We start from the raw sequence: 19,975 nt of genomic DNA, 5'->3' as shown, positions 1-19,975 counted from the left end.
TGCATGTGTCCATTGGACCTTCTGAACTCCATCCATCCCATTCTTTCCGACCTTGCCGCCGTCACCTGATGGCTGATTTTTTGCTCCGGTTCCCATCCCCCTTTTAAAACTTGCTTGTTTTCCTATGTTCTCTATTTGCAGATGGTGGTTTTCAAACTGTCTTGAAGCAACCACTGGTTTTAAGGGGTTTCAAGAACTGGCTTTGATTAAATAGAGATGAGTAGACCCAGAGAGAGCAATAATACTGCTTTCTGACTCTTTGGCTCATATCATTTAAGGAAAACTTAACTTAGTTTTGATACAAGTTTTAAGTAATGCCGACTTTCTCAAATTTAAATATGAGCTAATTTTAAAATAGAAATCCATCAGTACCCATGGGTTTTCTCTGGTGTCTGTGACAAGGATGACAAATGAATGAAAGTACATAGAGCAAATTAATTTTGTTGTTTGTGGCTCTTTTTATCAAAACTAAATTTAAACACAGAACTTAGAGTTCTGTTAAAGACTTTTTAGTAAGTGAAAGTATGTCCCTGAAACTTGCATTTCATACTGGCAACTCGGCCTACCAGTGACTCCTGGCAGTCCTGTTAGGCAAAGTAAGAGCTGTACTTTGCAATAGTTAGCAAATAATCAGCCTTGATTTGCTTGATCTAATAGATGAATGAAAAGCATACCAACTTCATCAATTTGCTGATTGTTCTTCCCTGTTGAGGCAATTGGCCCTGAGTTCTTAATCAGAACTTACACAAAATTCTTGTGATTTCTGCAGTTACCTCTCCTTTTTAAAAGCATATTTTAACGGTCCTTTTTAGCATGTTGAAATGCTGCTATACGAAGGATGCTACTGAGTGCTCAGATTTTTGTTTTAACTGTAGCATCTTCTTGGGAATTTTTGCTGAATGCCATAAAATACTGGGCCAGGTTAATATTATTGATAAATATGTGATCATCTTTTTTTTCCTTTACCATGATAAATTACTGAGATTTAAGAGTAGTGTAAATTTAAAACATTGTAGATTCGGAGCCGTAGAAAGAATAGAAGGAACGTAGCATGTTTTATTTACAGAGGGTGCCTGAGCATTATCCTTTGAGGCTCTGGTTACCCTCTACCAAATACAATGTTAACCCACCCTGGAGTTTCTTAGTTTCTAAATTCAGAAGTGGTTCTTCACCTCTACGATACCAGTATTAAAGACAGACATGTTTTAGAACTGCCATCTAGAACAAATTATAACTTGTCTTTGTATCATAATGTGTCTGTCTTGGCGCTTTAATGTTCTCCTTTCTTACGCTGGTGTTCCTTCCTGTCTTTTTTCTCCCTCTGCTCCTTTCCCCCCCTCTCCACTTTTTCTGCCTTCCCTTCTTTCTGTCTCCCAGATCTGAAAGATTTTCAGAACAATAAGCATAGGTACTTGCTAGCCTCTGAGAATCAACGCCCTGGCAATTTTTCCACAGCGTCCATGGGGTCTCTTACTTCATCTCCATCTTCCTGCTCACTCAGTAGTCAGGTGGGCTTAACATCTGTGACCAGTATTCAGGAGAGGATCATGTCTACACCTGGAGGAGAGGAAGCCATTGAACGCCTAAAGGTAAGTAATACCTCAGACTGAATGAAAGGTGTTCTGCATAGTTCCATAAGGCAGAGTTAGGACTTAAAAACCACTGAGATTTTTGTTGAGGATATGGAAGAACTTTCTGACCCCTAGAGGTGTCCTGAAAATGGAATTTGCTGCTTCATGATATCATCAGTTGCTTTTCACCAGAATGCTTGAGTCTGACATGGCCAGACAGAGATTAGAGAGATGCATGGGGAGATCAGAGGTTGGCCATGCAAGTAACTGATAAGTAGATATGTCCTTTAATTCTGAGGTAGTTTATAAGCCATAGGGAAATTGTTTAGTTAGAAATTTAGTGGGAAACTAATTTGTCAGAAGCACTTGGTTTCATTTGAAGATTGAATTCTGTATAGAGCCGTGTGTATGTTAGTAAAGTACGCAGTCAAAAGTTTGGACACGTGAGTAGCTGTACCAGGTTTATTCAGAACATGTGAAATGATAACTTCTGGAAGTTCATAGGAAGTCTTGGGCCCTATTCACACGGCTGTGGAAGGGCTGCCCGCCTCCTGGGCCGGTGCTCGTGGGGTCATGGGCCTCAGCGCCATGCTGTGCACCTGCATTGTGTGCTCACAGGTCCACCTGCAGTGGCGCCCAGCTTTGCTTCCCCAGGCTGTGGTTGGCTCTGTTGGGTACTTTCTTGTCTTTCTCCATGAGTGTAAAAGTGAGCAGTAGTGGTGCCTGCTGACTCCTGGCTCCCGGGTCCTTCCTGCCCCTCAGTGACTGCAGTGAGAACAGACCGTGCCATCTATCAGGTCACTGTGACAGCATCACAAATGCTTTTTCTTTCCCTGCCCATTACCTCCAGGGTGATCGTTTGATCCACCACGCCTTTGGGACTTTGTATTCCCAAGTATGGGGGGGGGGGGGGGCGGGGATGGAGGTGTCGGGGGAGGAACAAGGAGGGCAGAGAAAGTTTTTCAGGGAGCTGGGAAGTTGCAGTTATGTTTGCAGCCAACAGGCTCTTTGCACTCGGTATTCTCCACAACTGCTGCTTGTTCAAGGACTGTTGGGGACAGTGACACACTTTGATAAATTAATGATGGGAAAGGTTTGCTGAGCCTTTTCACCACTAAAAGGGGAGGAAGCTTGATAAGTTGAAGATGGCAGATGTTTTCATTTTCCTTTTCAGGTGAGGCCGAAAAATATCTTATTATTTTTTTTAATGTTTATTTGTTTATTGAGAGAGAGAGAGAGAGAGAGAGAGAGAGCGAGCGGGGAAAGAGAGAATCCCAAGTAGGCTTCATGCCCTCAGCGCAGAGCCCAACATAGGGCTTGATCTCACAAACGAGGAAATCATGACTTGAGCCAAAATCAAGAGTCAGATGCTTAATTGACTGAGCCACCCAGGCGCCCCCAGAAAAAGATTTTATATGAAGAATAGGCTACTGTTTCTTAGTCTGCCTTTTCCCTTGGCGTTTTACTCACTTCCAAGCTTAGGTGCTTCGGAAACCAGAGTGTTGATCTTGTCTCTTTCTTCAGAGCATGTTAGCAGAAAGTGGATGAAGTCCTGAAATACCTAGCAAAGGGAAAAGGGTGAGAAATCTTTTCATCAATTGCTGTAACTTGAAGGGTAATTTCTGCTATTTTAAAATTGCCTTTGAAATTTTAATAGAGACATCAGCGGAGTCTGTGCAAGAACGCTTCCTGTGTGTGTTTTTTTCATGAATAGACATCAGTGACAGAGTTGCTGTGCAGGGTTCTTTCTATTCAGGCCAGTGGGGGGGGGGGGGTGGTGGTGGTGCAGGGGTTCCATGGGAGGGAGGTGAGATCTCCCACTTACTATTTAATATGAAATGTTCTTTGTCTTTGGGGATTTTGAATCTCACTGTATGCCTGTTAAAGCCTTGGTGTACAAATGAGATTATACTTTCTGTTAACTTGCATCTTGGCGTAAAAGAAAAAAATTGTCCTAACTGCCAGGTGGGACCAACTGAAAAATATCATTGGATGTTAGGAGTCAAGGCATTAACCAGACTCTTTAGGAATTAGGTCACTCCATGTCTTCCAAATAGTTTCTTGGGAATAACACTGCCATTATTCAGGGAACCCTCCCCCCAATCTTTCTACTTCCCACCAAAACCAAAGCAAAACTGTTATTACTTTCATCAGAAAAGAAATTTTTCCGTTTTAATTTTCCTTTAAGCCAAAATAGGTGTGATCTTCCATTTTCCCTAGCTTTAGAAAATTGCTTCTTAATGGTTTTGTGTTAGATCTTGAGTGTTTAATGCAGCCCTGCAGTCTATTGGGGCCTCAGCGCCTTAGCTCTGCTCCTGTTTTGTGAATGGTGAGAATTCCGTCCCAGCAGACCTGCATTTTAATGACTCAGGCGGAGAACATCTTGCGTGCACAGTGCAAAGCAGTGGTTATACAATAGAGATGCTTGAGAAGTTCTCATTTTGGGACCATTTCGTTATTGAATGTTTAGGAACTGTGTTCCTTAGACATGATACTGCAGAACAAAAATACTGTAATGGAAAACAGTAATAAAGGAGAGGGGGTTGATTCATTTTCCTGACACTTTCTTTTCCTTTGCTTCTCTGTATTTTTGACTTGAAAAATGTGATCAGTTGGTAGAAGACTTGTGCACAATGTGTTGCTACTGTTTCTTTTTTTTGAATAGCTTCTTTCCGTATGGAAGAGACCCGTGTTAACCCCATCAATAAAGATCTTGATCCCTCCATAAACGTCTCTGGCAAAAGAGAGTGAAATGTAATTGCTCTCAGTTTTTAATCACAACTCAAACTGAGTTGGAATGAACATACCCCTGATTTGGATTCTTATTCAGTAAGGTTTTAAATATGTAACCATAGCTACCATGTGGTGGCTCTGGTGTTTATTAGTCTGGCGTCAAAGTCAGTACTAGGAGTGCCATTGCAGAGGCTTGGATTATAAATATCCACAAATATCCATTACAGAAGCATGCAAGGGCAGATGCTGGGGTAGGCGGCCCGAGGGCCCCACACTTGGAACTTACTTTATGGAGCATATGCTGTGTTCAGTACAGTAAAACCTTGGCTATCCGATGGCTTCAAGGAATGTTCCATGTAGTAAGCATTTAACCTTTTAAATATCACAATTTAACTGTCGTTTTTTTTTTCATGGAAATATTTCTGACTTGTTCTGTGGATTTTTCTGCCACTTTAACCGAATCATGACAAAGAAATTAAATCGTGTTTAGCTGTGTGAACACAATTACTAACCAGCGTTATACAGATAGTTAGACCTACAGAATGTGAGGCCAAAGTTGAATGGCGCCTGAGCCCAATGTTCCTTGGAGCTTAAAAAAAAAAGGTTGCTGATGTCATCGCTCTTTGGAATTTTTTGTGTTTGGGTACTACGTGCACGAAGGAAGGACCCTTAAAGATTGTCTCGACTCCTTATTTCTGAAGCATGAATCCCAGTTTCAGCGTAATCTGGAGTTGGGCTCCTAGGGTTATGGGCAGCAGTGGGCACCGGTGTGCCAGTCCTGCCTGCAGAGCAGGTTGACAACTCAGAGACCGCAGTTGTCTCCTGTTGTCAGCTCAGTTTTATTTATGCTCAGTTTGCTATTCAGGCTTCAAGAGAGAATGTCCTTCACTCTTTCTTAATTGATGGCGGGCTGTTTTGTCGAATATTTTCTTGAAATCCCATTGATTCTGCCTTAATTGAAGGAAGAATGTCAAGAGTCAGGAAACTCAGCCCTAGGGTTTAGTGGCTCAGGAAGTAGTGTGGCCTCAGGTTAGTCCGTAGGTTCTCTGGCCCCCAGTCTCTTTCTTTCTAGAATGGTTCTGGAATAAATGGCTTTTTCTAGCACTGAAGTTTTGCTCAATATCATTTTCTCTGAGCTTTCTTCAGATTTTTAACAAATAGCTTCTGAGACAACATAAAAATTGCAACTTGAAGCTGTAATGAAAAATAAAATTAGCATCGTCCTCAGCTAACTCATTAAATCTTCTCTTTATAAAGAGATTGTGTCCCGATTTACCCTCCAGGTGGAAAGTAGAATTAGAGAGTTCGTATTAGAATTGGCAGCAAAAGACAAGAGGGCCCCTCCACAGCGATTTTGCTAGATGGGCTGAGTCTACAGTTGCCCCCAAATGGAATAGCTTTCATATAGCCAGATAAACCTCTTATCAGACACAGTCTGCTCCTGAAAATAACCAACCCGGGAAAAAAAAAAATTTAAGTAGCTCCTGGGTCAGTTTGTATTCCGTATCCAACATCAGTGGCTTGTGGGCCACACTCTGCATAATGAGCACCAGTCTAGATGCTCCGGTTTGGGCAACCTCTTGTGCTTATCCTTTGTTTTCAGAGTTACCATTTCGAGACTGTCAAGGTTTCTCCCCAGCCGTCTTTAATCAGCCTTACTGTCACAGAGGATATGGTGCCCGCTTGTCTTGTATTTGCCCTTTCACAGTATATGCAAAAGCACTTAATGCTACTCTGCTAGAACTGTTGTTTGAAGAACTTCTGTGGTGCTTGCCGTCCACTTGGTTCCTGGTGCGCTTCCTGTCCTGGCCATCTCACTCCTTGCCAAAATTGTAAGGGTGTTTTGGTTGCTGGCCCTCTGGCACGGCATATGGGCTCCTCCCTGAACTTGGGAGTGGCAGGTGCACTGCAGGCGAAGTCAGTCCTGGGAGGCGTGTGCAGCGATGCCGTTCAGGTAGCCGTGGGGTCTGTTCACAGGGCTAATGTGGCCACCTTGAGTGGTGTTGTCTCTTTGGCTCCACCCTCCCCGCTCCCGCTGCAGACTTGCTCTCACATCCCCCAGGTTGTGAGTGACCCTTCCCAAACCAGTACCTTTTCAGTGGCCCCCTTTGTGTGGACCGTACTGGTGCCCATGTGGTTTCTGACTTTTCTAACTCGGTTACCGGTTTTGCTCTTTGTCCCTCTTCACTAGCTGTTGCCGTCCTTCACCGTCATCATCGTTGTCATGCTGTCCCGTTTGTTTCTCCTGACGCTTGTACTCCTCTGCTTTTGCCCCTCCCCCTCCCACCGCCTGGAGTTTTCACTCGTGGCTTTTTTTTCGTGCTCTCGTGTGTCATTCCGGAAAACGAAATCGCAGGTGTCTTAGGGTTGATCGTATTACATGTTCACTGTTTCTTTCTGTGTAGAGAATTATGTTTTCAGATCCCAGCGGCTTCTTACAATAGCCTGTTAAGTGAGTCAGACAGTGAAATATTTTGCAAACTGTGCAGGGTTTTCGGCCCTAGTCGTAACCACTGCTGTCCCCAGAGCTGTCATCCCATCATCGCTAGTCTCCTCGTCCTCACCCTTTGACTTGCGGATTTCGTCTCCGTGACTAGATTTCTCCTGCTTTCTGCACGTGCTCGTCTCCCTTTCAGGTTTTCCTCCTCCTCCCTCCATTTTCCACCGAGTCGGTTCCCACTTGTCCTTCATTCATCAGTGTGAGCATCCTTGTCGTGCTCGCCCATTCTCCCGCCACCTGTGAATGCTTCGCTTCTAGCACTTGGCCAGCCGCTCTGTGGTCTTCTCCTGCCCTACCCGCGCACAGTCCGCAAGCACGCTGCCCTGGCCACACTGTTGTTCCTGGAAAATGCCAGCCGTTTCTTCCCTCTTCCCTCACGTGTTTGTGTGGTGGCCCCTGCTCCTTGTCTCTGCTCACGCAGAACCTCGGCAGTGAGCCCTGTCCTGACAGCCCCACCCCAAACTGCTCCCGCACTTACCCCTTTCCCTTTCTTGCTTTTTTTCCAAGGTACTTACTGCTCTCTGACATACCGTATATTTGAATTATTGATTAAAATCGATTACTTCAGGCTCTTTACCAGAATGGAAGTCTTACGAAGACAGAGATTTTGTTCCTTGCCACATCTCTGGTTGCCTGAAACAGGGCTTGGCATGTAAGGAGGTGATGTAGAATTACTGAGTGAACGAATCACCGGTTATTTCTCTCTCCCTAGTATATGGTAAATTCCTTGAGATCAAGAAATCTTATATTTCTGGCATTGATAAACACTGAATGGGAGACGAGGAAACTGTCACTTCAGTGGCTACATACCTTCAGATGAGATGAATACTAAACCTTTGTATGGCAGGTATTGGGTTGTGTTCAGGAGGGTATTGTGTTACAGGGGAGTTAAAATATCATTCATTTACCCTTCGGGTTCTTGGCTGGGGCTTCTACAACAAAAGATTAACAAGAGAAAAGCACACAAATTGATTTCATGTAAGTTTTATGTGACATGGGAGCCTTCATAAGAAAATAAAAGACCCAAAGAGGTGTTAAACCTGAGCATTTTTGTGCTAGGTTTGATGACGAGGGAAGAGTCATGGGAAATTGTGATAGGATGGGGTTGGGGGGGGTGGGTACCTATTAAGGCCTGTTTGTTCAGATTCCTCCTGGTGTTCCTCCATCTTTGGGGGTGAGGATGTGCCTTTTCTCCAGTTGGGGGTGGGGATCTTAAAGCTTGCTTGAGGAGATCAGAGTCCTTCCTGCAGATACCATTTCTCCGATTGCTTCAGCTGAAAATAGTCAATATGCCAAGATGCCATATTGTGGGCAAATGTGTTCTGAGCCCCATCAGTGTTATGGTGAAATTACAGTATGGAACAAAAGCAATGAATACCTTTGGTGGCTTTATTCTTTTGTAGAAGTGGCTGTTGGGAATAATGTCTTGCATTTTTGGATGTTCATGTTACTCTTCCTTCTGTAAACACACACATACACACTCACTATTAGGGCATTTTTATTAGGACTTAGGAGGATTATATACCTAGGGCTGATTTAATGCCAGATCTAGTCTTCATGATTTTTATTGTATGTAATATTAAGAAAGGAAAAAAACCTCACTGTATTAGATTCTGCCTCATACCCACAAAGGGCATCTTGCTGTCCTTCCCAGACCTAGCCTGTCACATCATAAGTGTCTTCACTTGAACTGTGGACTTCCTCCCTTAGGAATCGGAGAAGATCATTGCTGAGCTGAATGAAACCTGGGAAGAGAAGCTGCGTAAAACAGAGGCCATCAGAATGGAGAGGTCAGGATATTATTAAGCTCGGGGAGTGTCTGCACATTCTCAGGGGAGCTGGGATTCCTTTTATAGAAGGAGAAGATGAGCTGGAAGTAAAAGCGAAGCCCCCACCCCTCCCCCCCGCCCCCGGCGTCCACTTCACCGACCACAGAACAGAACAGAGCCCAGCCTGCTCTGGGCCTTCCGCCAGTGAGGCTTACATAGTCCCCCGTTCTCTGCGGGAGTCCTGTGTTCCTTACCGGACCGAGTGGTGCTCAGGGCCCATATAAAATGGAAGATATTGAGGGATAGAGTTTTTACTTTGCAAAACAACTGCCTTGGATAAAGGCCCAAATAATAAAGCCCTTCGGATGATTGTCTTTGAGTTATGTTTTCTAGAACCTCTTAGGTTAAGCGGTGAAGTAGTCTGATTTGCAGACTTTTAAAATCCCTTTTCTACCTTAACCTATCAGTTCTCTACCCTGAAGGTGAATGTAACCTGAAATAATACTTTTCCTTTTGGGATGAATATACATTTAAAAAAGTTCACACCTGTCTTCCTCCTCCACGGAAGATGAGGAAGAAGTGAGTGCTGTTGTATGGATGCAGTGGGTGTATCAAACACTTAGAAGTTTCTTCTTACAAGGATTCTAAGCTAGAATTGTTGAGTCCATATGGTGGTGGGCATAGGAGCATAACATTTGAGAAAATCACACTTATAGACAATCTTAACATATCAAAGTTCCTTTCTGATCGCTTTCTTAGATTTTTTGTTAAAAGGGCTCTGTCAGGGTTTTTTGTTTTTTTTTTTTTTAATGTTTCTTATTAATTTTTGAGAGGGAGAGAGTGGGGGAGGAGCAAAGAGAGAGGGATGCCCAGAATCTGAAGCAGGCTCCAGGCTCAGAGCTGGCAGCACAGAGCCAGACGCGGGGCTCAAACCCACGAACTATGAGGTCAGCCGAAGTCGGATGCTTAACCGACTGAACCACCCAGGTGTCTCGCTTTCTTAGACTTTGAAGAAACGGTTCTTTGAGTTAGATGTCTGGCCTTAAGGACTATCCCTTTCTTCCTTTTTTAAATATTAGTAGACATATTATTTATGAATTACTGTCTGCCTCTAAAGTCAGATGAGACAAAGTCCTTACTTGGGTGAATATAACTTTACCTAACATGGGAACAGAATTTATTTTGAATGTGCTGTTTTTCTTAAAAATAATTTCTCATTAATGACAGGATAGACAGGTTTTTCACATTTGTGTTACTAACACGGACAGTAGTTTTTGCTTTGCATGCCTCATTTTCTAGTTCATATGAGACTGATTTAATTGACGTTTGGTGTTGGTATTCTGGTGTGCTTGTTGTTCTTCTAGAGAGGCCTTGTTGGCCGAGATGGGAGTTGCCATTCGAGAAGACGGAGGAACCCTGGGAGTTTTCTCACCGAAGAAGGTAGGACACAGTGTTGTGAAACTCCACCCAACAAAAGACAAACTTCCTGTTTGTCTGGGTCACTGAGGCACTTCCGGCCTTTTAGGGCCGGCCCCTCCTCCCTTCGTTTCGGCTTGGGATTCGGCTTAATTTCAGAATTTCTAATTTCATCTTACAGTACAAAGGCAGCCTGTTTCTAAAATGCCTGTCATGTTTGCTGTTTAAAAAACAAAACGCAAGGCCGTAAATCTAACTTTCGGTCACGATTCCATACGTTTACTCATGTGCGTTGTTGCTTTCTTTTCAATTCCCAGCCTCTCATCTAGCATACCTTGCTTCAGTTTGGCTACTCTTTCTATGTAGATTTTCCCACAGATGCCCGCAGCCCTGATTTATAACTCTATGGAAGCAATTTCAGCCATTCAGGTTTGTTTAGAAAAATACCACTCAAGTTTGCTTCTTTAGTTTGTGTTACAGACGGTCATTGTACCGAGTAAAGCAATTCCTGTCCTCACCCCTGTAGCCTCCTCTGCTTCTTTCTTAGTTAAAAAAAATAAATAAATAAAACTCCAGTAGTTACCATCCTACGTATGTTATCATAGTTGTTAGGTAGTAGATACCTTGTAGCTAATTAGAATAGCGTGAGGTAGGTTTTGTTTTGGGTTTTGTTGTTGTTTTGTTCTTTTACTGAGTTGCTTCCTAGTTATTGTTAGGTCCTGGGAAACTGTTATCAAATGATTATTTTTGCGTGCTTCTCATTTGACTGTAGTAATTAAACATAAATTGATTTATAAAGTAAATATATTCATGCCAGTAATAAGTGGGCCTTCATTTCAAATAACCCCAAATTGGCTATGAGAGATTCAAACATGTTCTGCAAGGCTCCGATGGTGATCTCTTTAGGTTGGCATTAGAGTGAGTGGGGACTTTTCCATTTTTGTTTTTAATTTGATATGAAATATTCCTTGTTTTTGCTGGGATTCTTTTGGTTTGGTTTTTCTGTCAAGGTCACATAATTTTTTAGAACTGGAACAATAATAACAGTATTTTGTCTGTCTGTATTGCCAGAGATCCCTGGTTTTCACAGTTTAGTAGTGTTTGCTTCGGTAAGACATTGTTTATCAAGATATGACTTATGACTGTAGAGGTGTTATCAGTTCTACGTTTGATAGAATTTGTGCCTTTGTGTATCTTGAAAGATGTTACAACATCTTTCAGTGTAAAGAGCTATATGGAAAAATTTGGTAACAACTTGTAAAAATATGGCGTTTAACACAAGTTATAAATAACTTGAATTAGTGTTGTGATATAAACAGCCCAGAATTCCAACTGAGATCTCTGTTTCCAAAGGTTTTTCTTGCTTTAATTTTATGCATCTTGTTTTAACTTTCTAGACTTCCTCAGGAAAGGAAGGGATACACCACTGGCCACATCCAGATTCGGTTTTAGAACCGGTTTCTGATATGTTAACTTGATTGTGGTAATCATTGCACAATGTGTATGTGTATTAAATTGACACGTTGGACACCTTTAAAAAAACACGTTGTCCGACCTAAACATATACGATTTTGTCAGTCAGTCCTCAGTCAAACGGGGGATGGGGTGGGAGAATACTTTTAAGGCAAGGGAAAATGAAGCCTATTTCTAGGATGCCCTTTTCCTGAGGCCAGTGTCACGATAGACGTTAAAGAACAGTACCCACAGAGGACTTTGACTTTCTCAAACCAGCAGAGCTCTTAACTCCAGAGGCAGATGCTAATGTAGAGCTTTTCCTAATTTCTTTTTAATCATCTTTCTCATTTCCTGTTCTTAACTCACTCATCTGACTCTTCTTTCATTTTTCCACGTTTGCTGGCACTGTCTTGAGTAGATTTTGACCCCAAGACCATGTGACTTATTTTTGGATTCCAGTGGGGTATTTTCACCAAAGAAGGTTGGTTTTTCAAAGATTTTAGAAATATTAGAGTTAGATGAAGAGGACTTTTACAAGATGTGTATATTGTTGAATGCTGACAATTTTAATTTTTTCTTTAAAGTAGAGACTAATGAACTAAACAGAGTAATGGGGACCATGGAAGAAGTGATAAAAATTATAGAGGGACGTGACAGGGGGTGTGGGGACATGTTTATAAAGTAAATGAAAAAATTAAGTATTTCTTGAGATTGTAGAAAGGGAAAATTGTTTTCCCTCCACCCTTCTGAATTCTTAGCTGAGAGCCCTGTAATAAGAGATTAATAAGAAAAAAACAAAAATAAGTTTATTAACATGTCTGCTTCATATGTGTGTGGGAGCTGCCCAGGGGGAAAGTGAGTGACTCCCCAAGAGGGCTTAGAGTTCAGACTTAAATGCCATGTTAGTAGGGAAAGGGGAGCAGGGACATAGGCCTCTCAAGAGGGAATGAATGATTTTTCAGGAAAGATGAAGGGGCCCTTGGGAGAATAGATGGGAAGTGTGATCGTTTGTGACAAAGTCTGTCTGGTGTCGATTTCTGGTCTCCTCTCTTGGGACAAGAGTCTATCCTCCCTGGTTGATGGACTCCTGGAGGGGACACAACAGCTGAGGTCCTTTAGGAGGACCTGTCTTGGGGTGGAGGCCGGGGGGGATGGGGTTCGTTCAAAGGAAGCCTCTCCCTGCGGTTGCTGTTTTTGAAGTGCCTTCAGCTCAAAATAATCAATATGTCAAAGTGGCCTGTTTTGTCCCCTTCAAGAATTTCATCCAGATAGTTACAAAAGTTGTGGTTAGCCCATCCAGAGAATCAACCTGTCTTTCTTTTTCTTTTGTATTCTTTATGCTTTGGCCTTCTCAAGAATTGGATCTTGTTCTTTATCCCAGAACTCATGATTTTTGAAGAGAGTGTATTGGTGTAATTTGAGAAGGCTTAAAGAGAATGTTTTGTGTTTATAATGGAATCGCAACTAGGAATAAAAGGTGTCCCTCACCTAGGGACTGTAGATAATCCAGGAAGCCATCAGCTTCCTGTGGCTCATTGTTCTTGTCACAGCCCATGGTGGTACTCGCTCCAGATTGATCATCTGTACCCTCTTTCAGACCCCACATCTTGTTAACCTCAATGAAGACCCACTCATGTCCGAGTGCCTGCTTTATTACATCAAAGATGGAATTACCAGGTATATTTGTTTCTTACAGTTACTTAATGTTTTCTGTTCTTTTCAATGATTGCATAACTAAAAGGAAGTTGTTTTTTGAAAAATTTGTTGTAATGATTTGCTTTTTCCTGTCTGAAATAGTTACAAACTATCTTGTCTTCCCAAATTATATGCGTGCTTTAGTCATCTGAACCAGTTAACATGTAGTTTTCCCTAAACACCCTAAGTAAAATTTTCTTCTAACTTCTTGTATGAATTCATTAGGGAGGTTAGTTCACTCGTGTCTTTTTATAAAGCTGAGTGAGTTACGTTGATGTATCCTTGCTCCTTGGTTTCTTATTCTCACGTAGGGAGCTTGATCATATGTGAAAATAAAATTTGCAGTTGAAAGACTCCGATAAAAAGAAGCGATACCTTTTTTGTACATACCAAAGACTATTCTCTGGGAGAAAGAGGTTCATTGTTTCCAGTGCTTTTTGTGTCTGAATTTCCCTGGGAAACACTTTCCCTTGTGTTCAGGGTTGGCCAAGCAGATGCTGAGCGGCGCCAGGACATCGTGCTGAGTGGGGCTCACATTAAAGAAGAACATTGTATCTTCCGGAGCGAGAGAAACAACAGTGGGGACGGTGAGAGTTCCTGGCTTAGCTTTTCCAGCAGTCTTTTCATTCTGGGTTATTAGAAATCCCCAAGGCTTGGCATTCCCTGTCTCTTTCAGTGATATTTTCTCGTACGATCTAATATTTGGAAAATGGAGAAACCTGTGCTGCTTACAAATGCTGGGACGGACATAGCTGTTTTACATGAAAATAGGCTGGACAAAAGGAGCCCTTTTGGGACTGCCAAGAACCGAGCAGGACAGAGGCAATTAGGCTTGGTCTTGAATGTTAATTAGTTAATAGACAAGTAAGAAAGGAACAAATATCCTGGGTAGTGGGAGATTTGAAGGACCTCTGATTTTAACCCAGTGGAACTTACTTTATCTAAAAGGGAAGAAAAAGTCAGTCTTGACTTTTGCCCAGGTTATTAACAAAACAATACTCTAATGGTATTTTTGTGCTATGTGATTCATTCCTTTAATCAGAATATTAGCTTTTGATCTTAAGTTTCTGGATAGTACCTGTATCTTAAGATTTCTGATAGTTTTCAGTTTTATGGACTGAACTCTCAGGTATGACCAAAACGAACATTTCCTGTCTTCTTCTGAGGCTTGTCAAATTCATTTAAATGTTTCTCTTAGCCATATCCCTGGTTTGGGTCCCCCAGCGAGAGCTCCTGTGTAGATTCTCAGCCACTTGGTTGGCTGCAGGAATCGATTCTGGTTACCCTGGAAGTCGTCTGCTTTCCATTGTCTTACTCCGGTGGTTTGTGATGCTAATACTAGTTTGTGTTCTTCTTAGTTATCGTGACCCTAGAGCCCTGTGAACGCTCAGAGACCTATGTAAATGGCAAGAGGGTGGCCCAGCCCGTTCAGCTGCGCTCAGGTGAGACCAGGAAAGGTTTGAAGTCTTCAGCAAACAACATGTGGCTTGTGTGAGCAACTCTTTAATGTGTGACTCTTTGTTTGAAGAAGTGATAGCATTAGGATTTCTGTTCTCGTAAAACTCCAAAAGCTGACTTTTTGCACTAGGGAAAGGGAGGGAGAGTGAGGTTACTAACCTAGGTAAGTACCCTTTTAAAAAATGGCTTCTTAACTCTGTTTCTGTTTTGTTCTAGGAAACCGTATCATCATGGGTAAAAATCATGTGTTTCGTTTCAACCACCCGGAGCAAGCACGGGCAGAGCGAGAGAAGACTCCTTCTGCGGAGACCCCCTCTGAGCCTGTGGACTGGACGTTTGCCCAGAGAGAACTTCTGGAAAAACAAGGGATTGATATGAAGCAGGAGATGGAGAAAAGGTGATGCACAAATATGACGTGGCCCACGTGACCATCACTTCTTTTAAACCTACAGTACGTAGCACGCATGAAACAGTCCGGTGATTTCACAATTTATTTTTTCCTCTCTCGTTTTTCTTTTCCTTGTAGGCTACAGGAGATGGAGATCCTGTACAAAAAGGAGAAAGAAGAAGCAGATCTTCTTTTGGAGCAGCAGAGACTGGTAGGAGGCCATCCTCGATCCTCTGTTAGGAAGTGGGCGGCTTGCTCTGGTCCCTCCCATTCCACAGATGAGCACTCGCCCAAATGGCTTGTCCGGCTCTCACTGACACCATCTGCTATTCTCTCATTTCCTTAATGGAGAATGAACTTACATCTCCTCGTAGCCTTAGCCTGAGAAAGTGTCTATAAAGGTACGATGTTGTGCCTTTTATGTCTTAAAGTCAAATCGTTAGTTCTATCAAAACCAAGTGCTTTTTGAAGAACTATGGGAGCTTTTCTGGTAGCCTTTGCCTCCTGATAGTGGTTTTTGAGTATGCATCAGTGGTGGATCTTTTAATAATAATTATATTGAATATGGTGGGTGTTTGCCTTGGTTTTGTTTCTGATCACCTGATAGTACTAATTCTCTGCTCTTGGGCTGACTTGGGGATTGTTCTTATGCTGGGCAGACTTTTTTTTTTTTTTTTTTCTTTTTTTCTTTTTCTTTTTTTAGTTAAACTGTGTCTAAAAGTGTTGCTGCACAGTTGCATGTGTTAATCCTTTTCTGTTCCCCTGCATGGAGTCTGAATTCTCAATAAGGGTCTCCGTGGCATGTGGGATGACAGTGGAAGCAGGGGCTCACAACCAACTCCAATAGTAGAAGGAAGCCTGGTTCCTCCAGGTTGAGAAAGGGTTCGGGTGAGCAGTCGAAAAGTTGGTTTAAGGTTGCAGCTTATACTGCTAATAATGGCTTTAGCATTTTATGATGTGAATTGATTCTCCAAGTTTGCTAGAAACTGAATCGCATGGATAAATAAGTTGATCTAGTAGTTAGATTTTTGTTTTTAAGGTCATCCAGCTTTGGTTAACAAAGCCCTGGTCATAAGAAGCTTCTTGGCGGTCATTTGATATGTAAGGAAAAGGTATAATAAACCTTTGGGTACAGTGGATACAGTGTAGAATTTTTACGATTCATGGACTTCTTTTAAAATAAGGGGAGATTAGGGAGAAAGCTGAGATACTGGTTTCTTCCCTTAGCATAAAACACAGCATCTAAAATGCTGTGTGTAAACTGCAGCCTTATGGTGATGCTCTGCTTTGGAGAAGAGAGGCTGGTCGTTGTTGCTAACTGGGCCAGAAAAGCCAAGGGCTCGAGCTAAAGCGGCCTTTCCCAGGGCAACTCATTCCTTAGGCCTGGCAGTGGGTTAAATCAGTTAGTTTGTTATCTTGGAAACTATAGTGAAGTCCAAGAAAGAATGGATTGTAGGAACAAATCACATGTTTGGGGCAAGATAATAGCAGTGTTTGAGTCCCTTTACGAAGCCTAGTCAACATTTAGTTTTTAATGAAAACAGAAGGAATTTGGCTACCGTATGATTAGGGGTTTGAAAGGTTTGTGACACATGAGGAGCCTTTTATCTTCATAATGTATGATTTAGTAACATGCCTCTGATGGTCTGTTACAGATCACATGAGGACAGGTATCATTAAGCTGTGTGTGTTATTAACAGTAGTGCCTTGTATTTCTATAGTGCTTTGTAATTTACAGAGAGTTTTAACATCCATCAGTTTTTGGTTTTTTTTGATTTCTGGAATAGCCCTCCCTGGTAGGCGTGTGTGTAAATAAAGTGAGTAATATTACTTCCCATTTATAGTTGAGTAAACCAAGGCTAAAAAAAGTCTGTCTTGCCCATTCTTAAACCCCTGTTAAGTCACGGGTCTGACGCTTCACCTTGGGTCTTCTGAATTGCTTCCGTGTTCTGTTCTGTTTAGAAAGAGCAGTGCCTCTTCCCCAGCTGGGAGTCTTGTTGAAATGCAGATGCTGATTCAACAGGTCTGGGGTGGGGCCTGAGGTTCTTCATTTCTAACAAGCTCCCAGGTGATGCCAGTGCTTCTGGGCCGGAGACCAGCCTTTGAGTAAAGCAGGTGAGAGAGATGATGATGGCTGGCGTTCTCCATAACCAAGAGCTGATAGTCCTTCTTTGCTCTGAAATAAAGATGCTGACCATTAAGTAAAGAGAAAGTAAATGTGTCTAAGACCTATTTCGTTTCCAGGGGACATACTTAGTCTGCAAGTAGTCAGGTCCTGGTTGTCATCTGTTCTGTGTATCGCTCGCAGAGCAGGTTAGGATCTCGGGAGCAGCTACTCGGAGCAGGGAGGCTGCTTTCCTCCCTTCAGTCCAGCTGTCTGTTCCGCTCATGTTTCTTGTCCTCAAGAGGAACTGATTTCTAATGCCTTAGCCTAAAGAATATCTAGCAGTAACAATACTGAATGGAAAGTGTATTTTTATGACCCCATATTGGTCAACAAACAGATATATTTTGAATGCACCCTATGAATAAACATTGAGAGGATATAAAGGAATTCTTATGCAGTAAAATTGTATTTAATATTGTAATGTAATCATTTTGAATAATGACAGCCTTCAAAAATGGAGTTCAGGCTCATAAGTATTGTATTACGATAGTTCCCCAAATGCGTCACATTGTCACATTGCTGAACATTCTCTTATAGTTAGTGCTCTGTTACATACCTGGTCCTTTTTGTGCTTGCCTTTTTACACATGTGCTTTAGGTATCTTCTCTCTTCAATTTGCATAGGCTTCTTGCAGAGTCTCTTACGGAGGCCTTTGCATTTGGGATTTAATGAAGACAGAAGCAGCATTTAGTGACGTGAATTTGCCAGACCCGAGTAGTTTTTCCAACCCTGCAATAAGTCAATCTAAATATCTTTAAATCTTTTTTGACATGAGATAGGGTTTATATCTTGGCACATAACTTTGCATACAGAATATTTAGTGTCATGATCAGTACATGATAGGGGGGCTTTAAGAACATATCCTATAAAGTCAATACGACAGTATTTTAAGAAGAAGGAAAAGTATGGCCACTTAGTTTAATTTGAGTTGTTTTGGATTTATGTAGACTTTCTTGTTTATTTGTTTTATTTATGATTTTTTATAACATGAATATATTTTATTTTTATTAGAGTTAACAGACCTAATCGTTGTCTCTCAAGCATGATACGAAAGCAGATTAGAATATTTGTTATTTCATAGATAGGTAGTATTCATTTTATCCTTAAGCAATCTTAAAAGGAAAAGAGAAGAAGCCAGGGTGGGGGTGGAGTGATAGTTGTCAATTATGTGGGAACAATCAGAGTTGATGTTCTGTAAAATATAGTTTATACATATTGATAAGAAAACCTTTTTAAGAGTCAGACATACTTTATTCTCTAATGTTTGTTAATGTCCTCTTTTATCACTTAAGATTAGCCATTCTGAGGTTTACACTAAAAATGAAAAAAATAGCATAGAGTCTATAAATTTAGCTCTGCCTTTTTTTTCTTTTTTAATGTTTTCAATGTTTATTCATTTTTGAGAGACAGAAAGAGCACATGGGGGGAGGTGCAGAGAGAGAGGGAGAGAGGGAGACACAGAATCCGAAGCAGGCTCTAGGCTCTGAGCTGTCAACACAGAGCCCGACATGGGCTCACGAACTGTGAGATCATGACCTGAGCCGAAGTCAGACGCTTAACCGACTGAGCCACCCAGGCGCCCCTGTGTTTTCTCTTGTTAAATTTTCAACCAGGTAGGATTTATAGATGGGTTTAGCACCCATTTATTGACCAACAGAAATAATAGATCAACAGCTCCAAATTCAGGGGCCAAATTATTATCATTATTGTTAAAACTTATTTTTTAGAAATAACTGTGCATATAAAGTAACTGCATAGAAGTCTTTGGCCTAGAAAGCAAGATACTATTTGCTGGAGATAATTGTGGTAATCACAGCCAAGTAAAAGAGAATGCTGAGATTCTTTTTTTTTAACTAGACCATCCTGAACTACTCTTCTAAGTGAAAAGTTTCTTTTCCAAGGAATAGAAAGAATTCCCGAATAGAAAGTCTTCCATAATCCTATCCAGCGTAGGGAATTCTAAATTCAGCATTGCTTTCACTTGGATCCATGTTATCAGGATGTGCTCTTGTTAGTTAAGAACAGTTGGTTGGTATCCAGATAGCCCTTGAAGACAAGTTAGTTGTTTTAGGCCCAAGTCCAAACAGCAGCCCGACTACCCAACTAAAGTTTTTGAAGAGGTAAAGTGCAAGCTAAGTATGAAAGAGTTAGAGACAGCATTTTAAAGTGGATCCATTTTTACATGAGCAGAATATAATCTTTCTGTTTCATGTCTTGATAGGAAGAGTTGTCATTTAAAGCGATATTCCTCAAATAGCTAGAAATGCCATGGGTTTTCCTAAGGAGAAAAGATCTTTAGGTTGTAGTAAAATATTACTTGGGGAATTTTAAATGACGTGTAATGAAAAGTATATTTGCCTAGCTTAATTTATATTCTGGAAATTTATTTCTTAAAAATTTGGAGGTGAAGTGTTTGTTGGTTTAAGTGTGTGAAAACAAAAAAAGCAGACCCACCATAAGGATCCTTTTCTTCTGCTTCCTGTTCTCTGGGTAACGAGTGCCAATTGCACAGACGTAGTGCATCGGTTTGGCATGACAAGAAAATAGCGACTCCAGGAGGCACTTGTGGAAGGACTCCTATCAAAACCCTCTTGTCTTCTAGAAAACAGTTTGGTTGATAAGAACCTCACGTGGTCTGCCAGTAGGGATTCATTTTTAACATCATCCCTGTTTGACTGCTTCTTTTTCTACCTTCTCATCTTCTAACTTTTTTCTAGGGCTGCTCTTTTTAGTAAAGCTAAACAAAACGTGGCCTCCTACAGCCTTACTAACCTTTGTTAATCCGCCTGCTCGTCACATCTTGTATGGCATCTGTGCTCACTC

General features: G+C 41.6%; 1 protein-coding gene and 1 long non-coding RNA gene across 16 annotated transcripts in view; one reads left to right on the top strand and one right to left on the bottom strand.

Annotated features, from left to right (window-relative positions):
* The window catches only part of KIF1B (kinesin family member 1B), a 144,673-nt gene that overhangs the window by 62,087 nt on the left and 62,611 nt on the right, over window positions 1-19,975 (top strand). For 9 of the 14 annotated variants that reach the window (XM_081796457.1, XM_078452448.2, XM_078452447.2 and 6 more), the window contains 8 exons: window positions 1,456-1,589; window positions 8,515-8,594; window positions 9,938-10,013; window positions 13,042-13,121; window positions 13,620-13,726; window positions 14,498-14,581; window positions 14,814-14,994; window positions 15,124-15,196. In XM_081796457.1, the coding sequence (XP_081652583.1) occupies window positions 1,456-1,589; window positions 8,515-8,594; window positions 9,938-10,013; window positions 13,042-13,121; window positions 13,620-13,726; window positions 14,498-14,581; window positions 14,814-14,994; window positions 15,124-15,196 (815 nt within the window). Of the gene's footprint in view, window positions 1-1,377; window positions 1,590-8,514; window positions 8,595-9,937; window positions 10,014-13,041; window positions 13,122-13,619; window positions 13,727-14,497; window positions 14,582-14,813; window positions 14,995-15,123; window positions 15,197-19,975 lie in introns of all 14 variants that reach the window. The other 5 variants (XM_078452443.2, XM_078452446.2, XM_078452449.2 and 2 more) reach the window with 1 other exon arrangement.
* Window positions 7,763-17,809, bottom strand: LOC132672430 (uncharacterized). 2 transcript variants are annotated; one of them, XR_009607518.3, is made up of 3 exons: window positions 17,709-17,809; window positions 8,183-8,263; window positions 7,763-8,078 (listed from the first exon to the last, which is right to left on the bottom strand). It is a non-coding gene; the product is annotated as an uncharacterized LOC132672430 (long non-coding RNA). The 2 variants fall into 2 exon arrangements; XR_014138126.1 differs by lacking the exon at window positions 17,709-17,809 and adding an exon at window positions 8,407-8,559.

The sequence above is a fragment of the Panthera onca genome, chromosome C1 (assembly GCF_046562875.1).
Source record: "Panthera onca isolate mPanOnc1 chromosome C1, mPanOnc1 haplotype 2, whole genome shotgun sequence".
NCBI classification, from domain to species: domain Eukaryota; kingdom Metazoa; phylum Chordata; class Mammalia; order Carnivora; family Felidae; genus Panthera; species Panthera onca.
The sequence above is the reverse complement of the archived record's forward strand: the minus strand, read 5'-3'. Positions and strand labels throughout refer to the sequence as shown.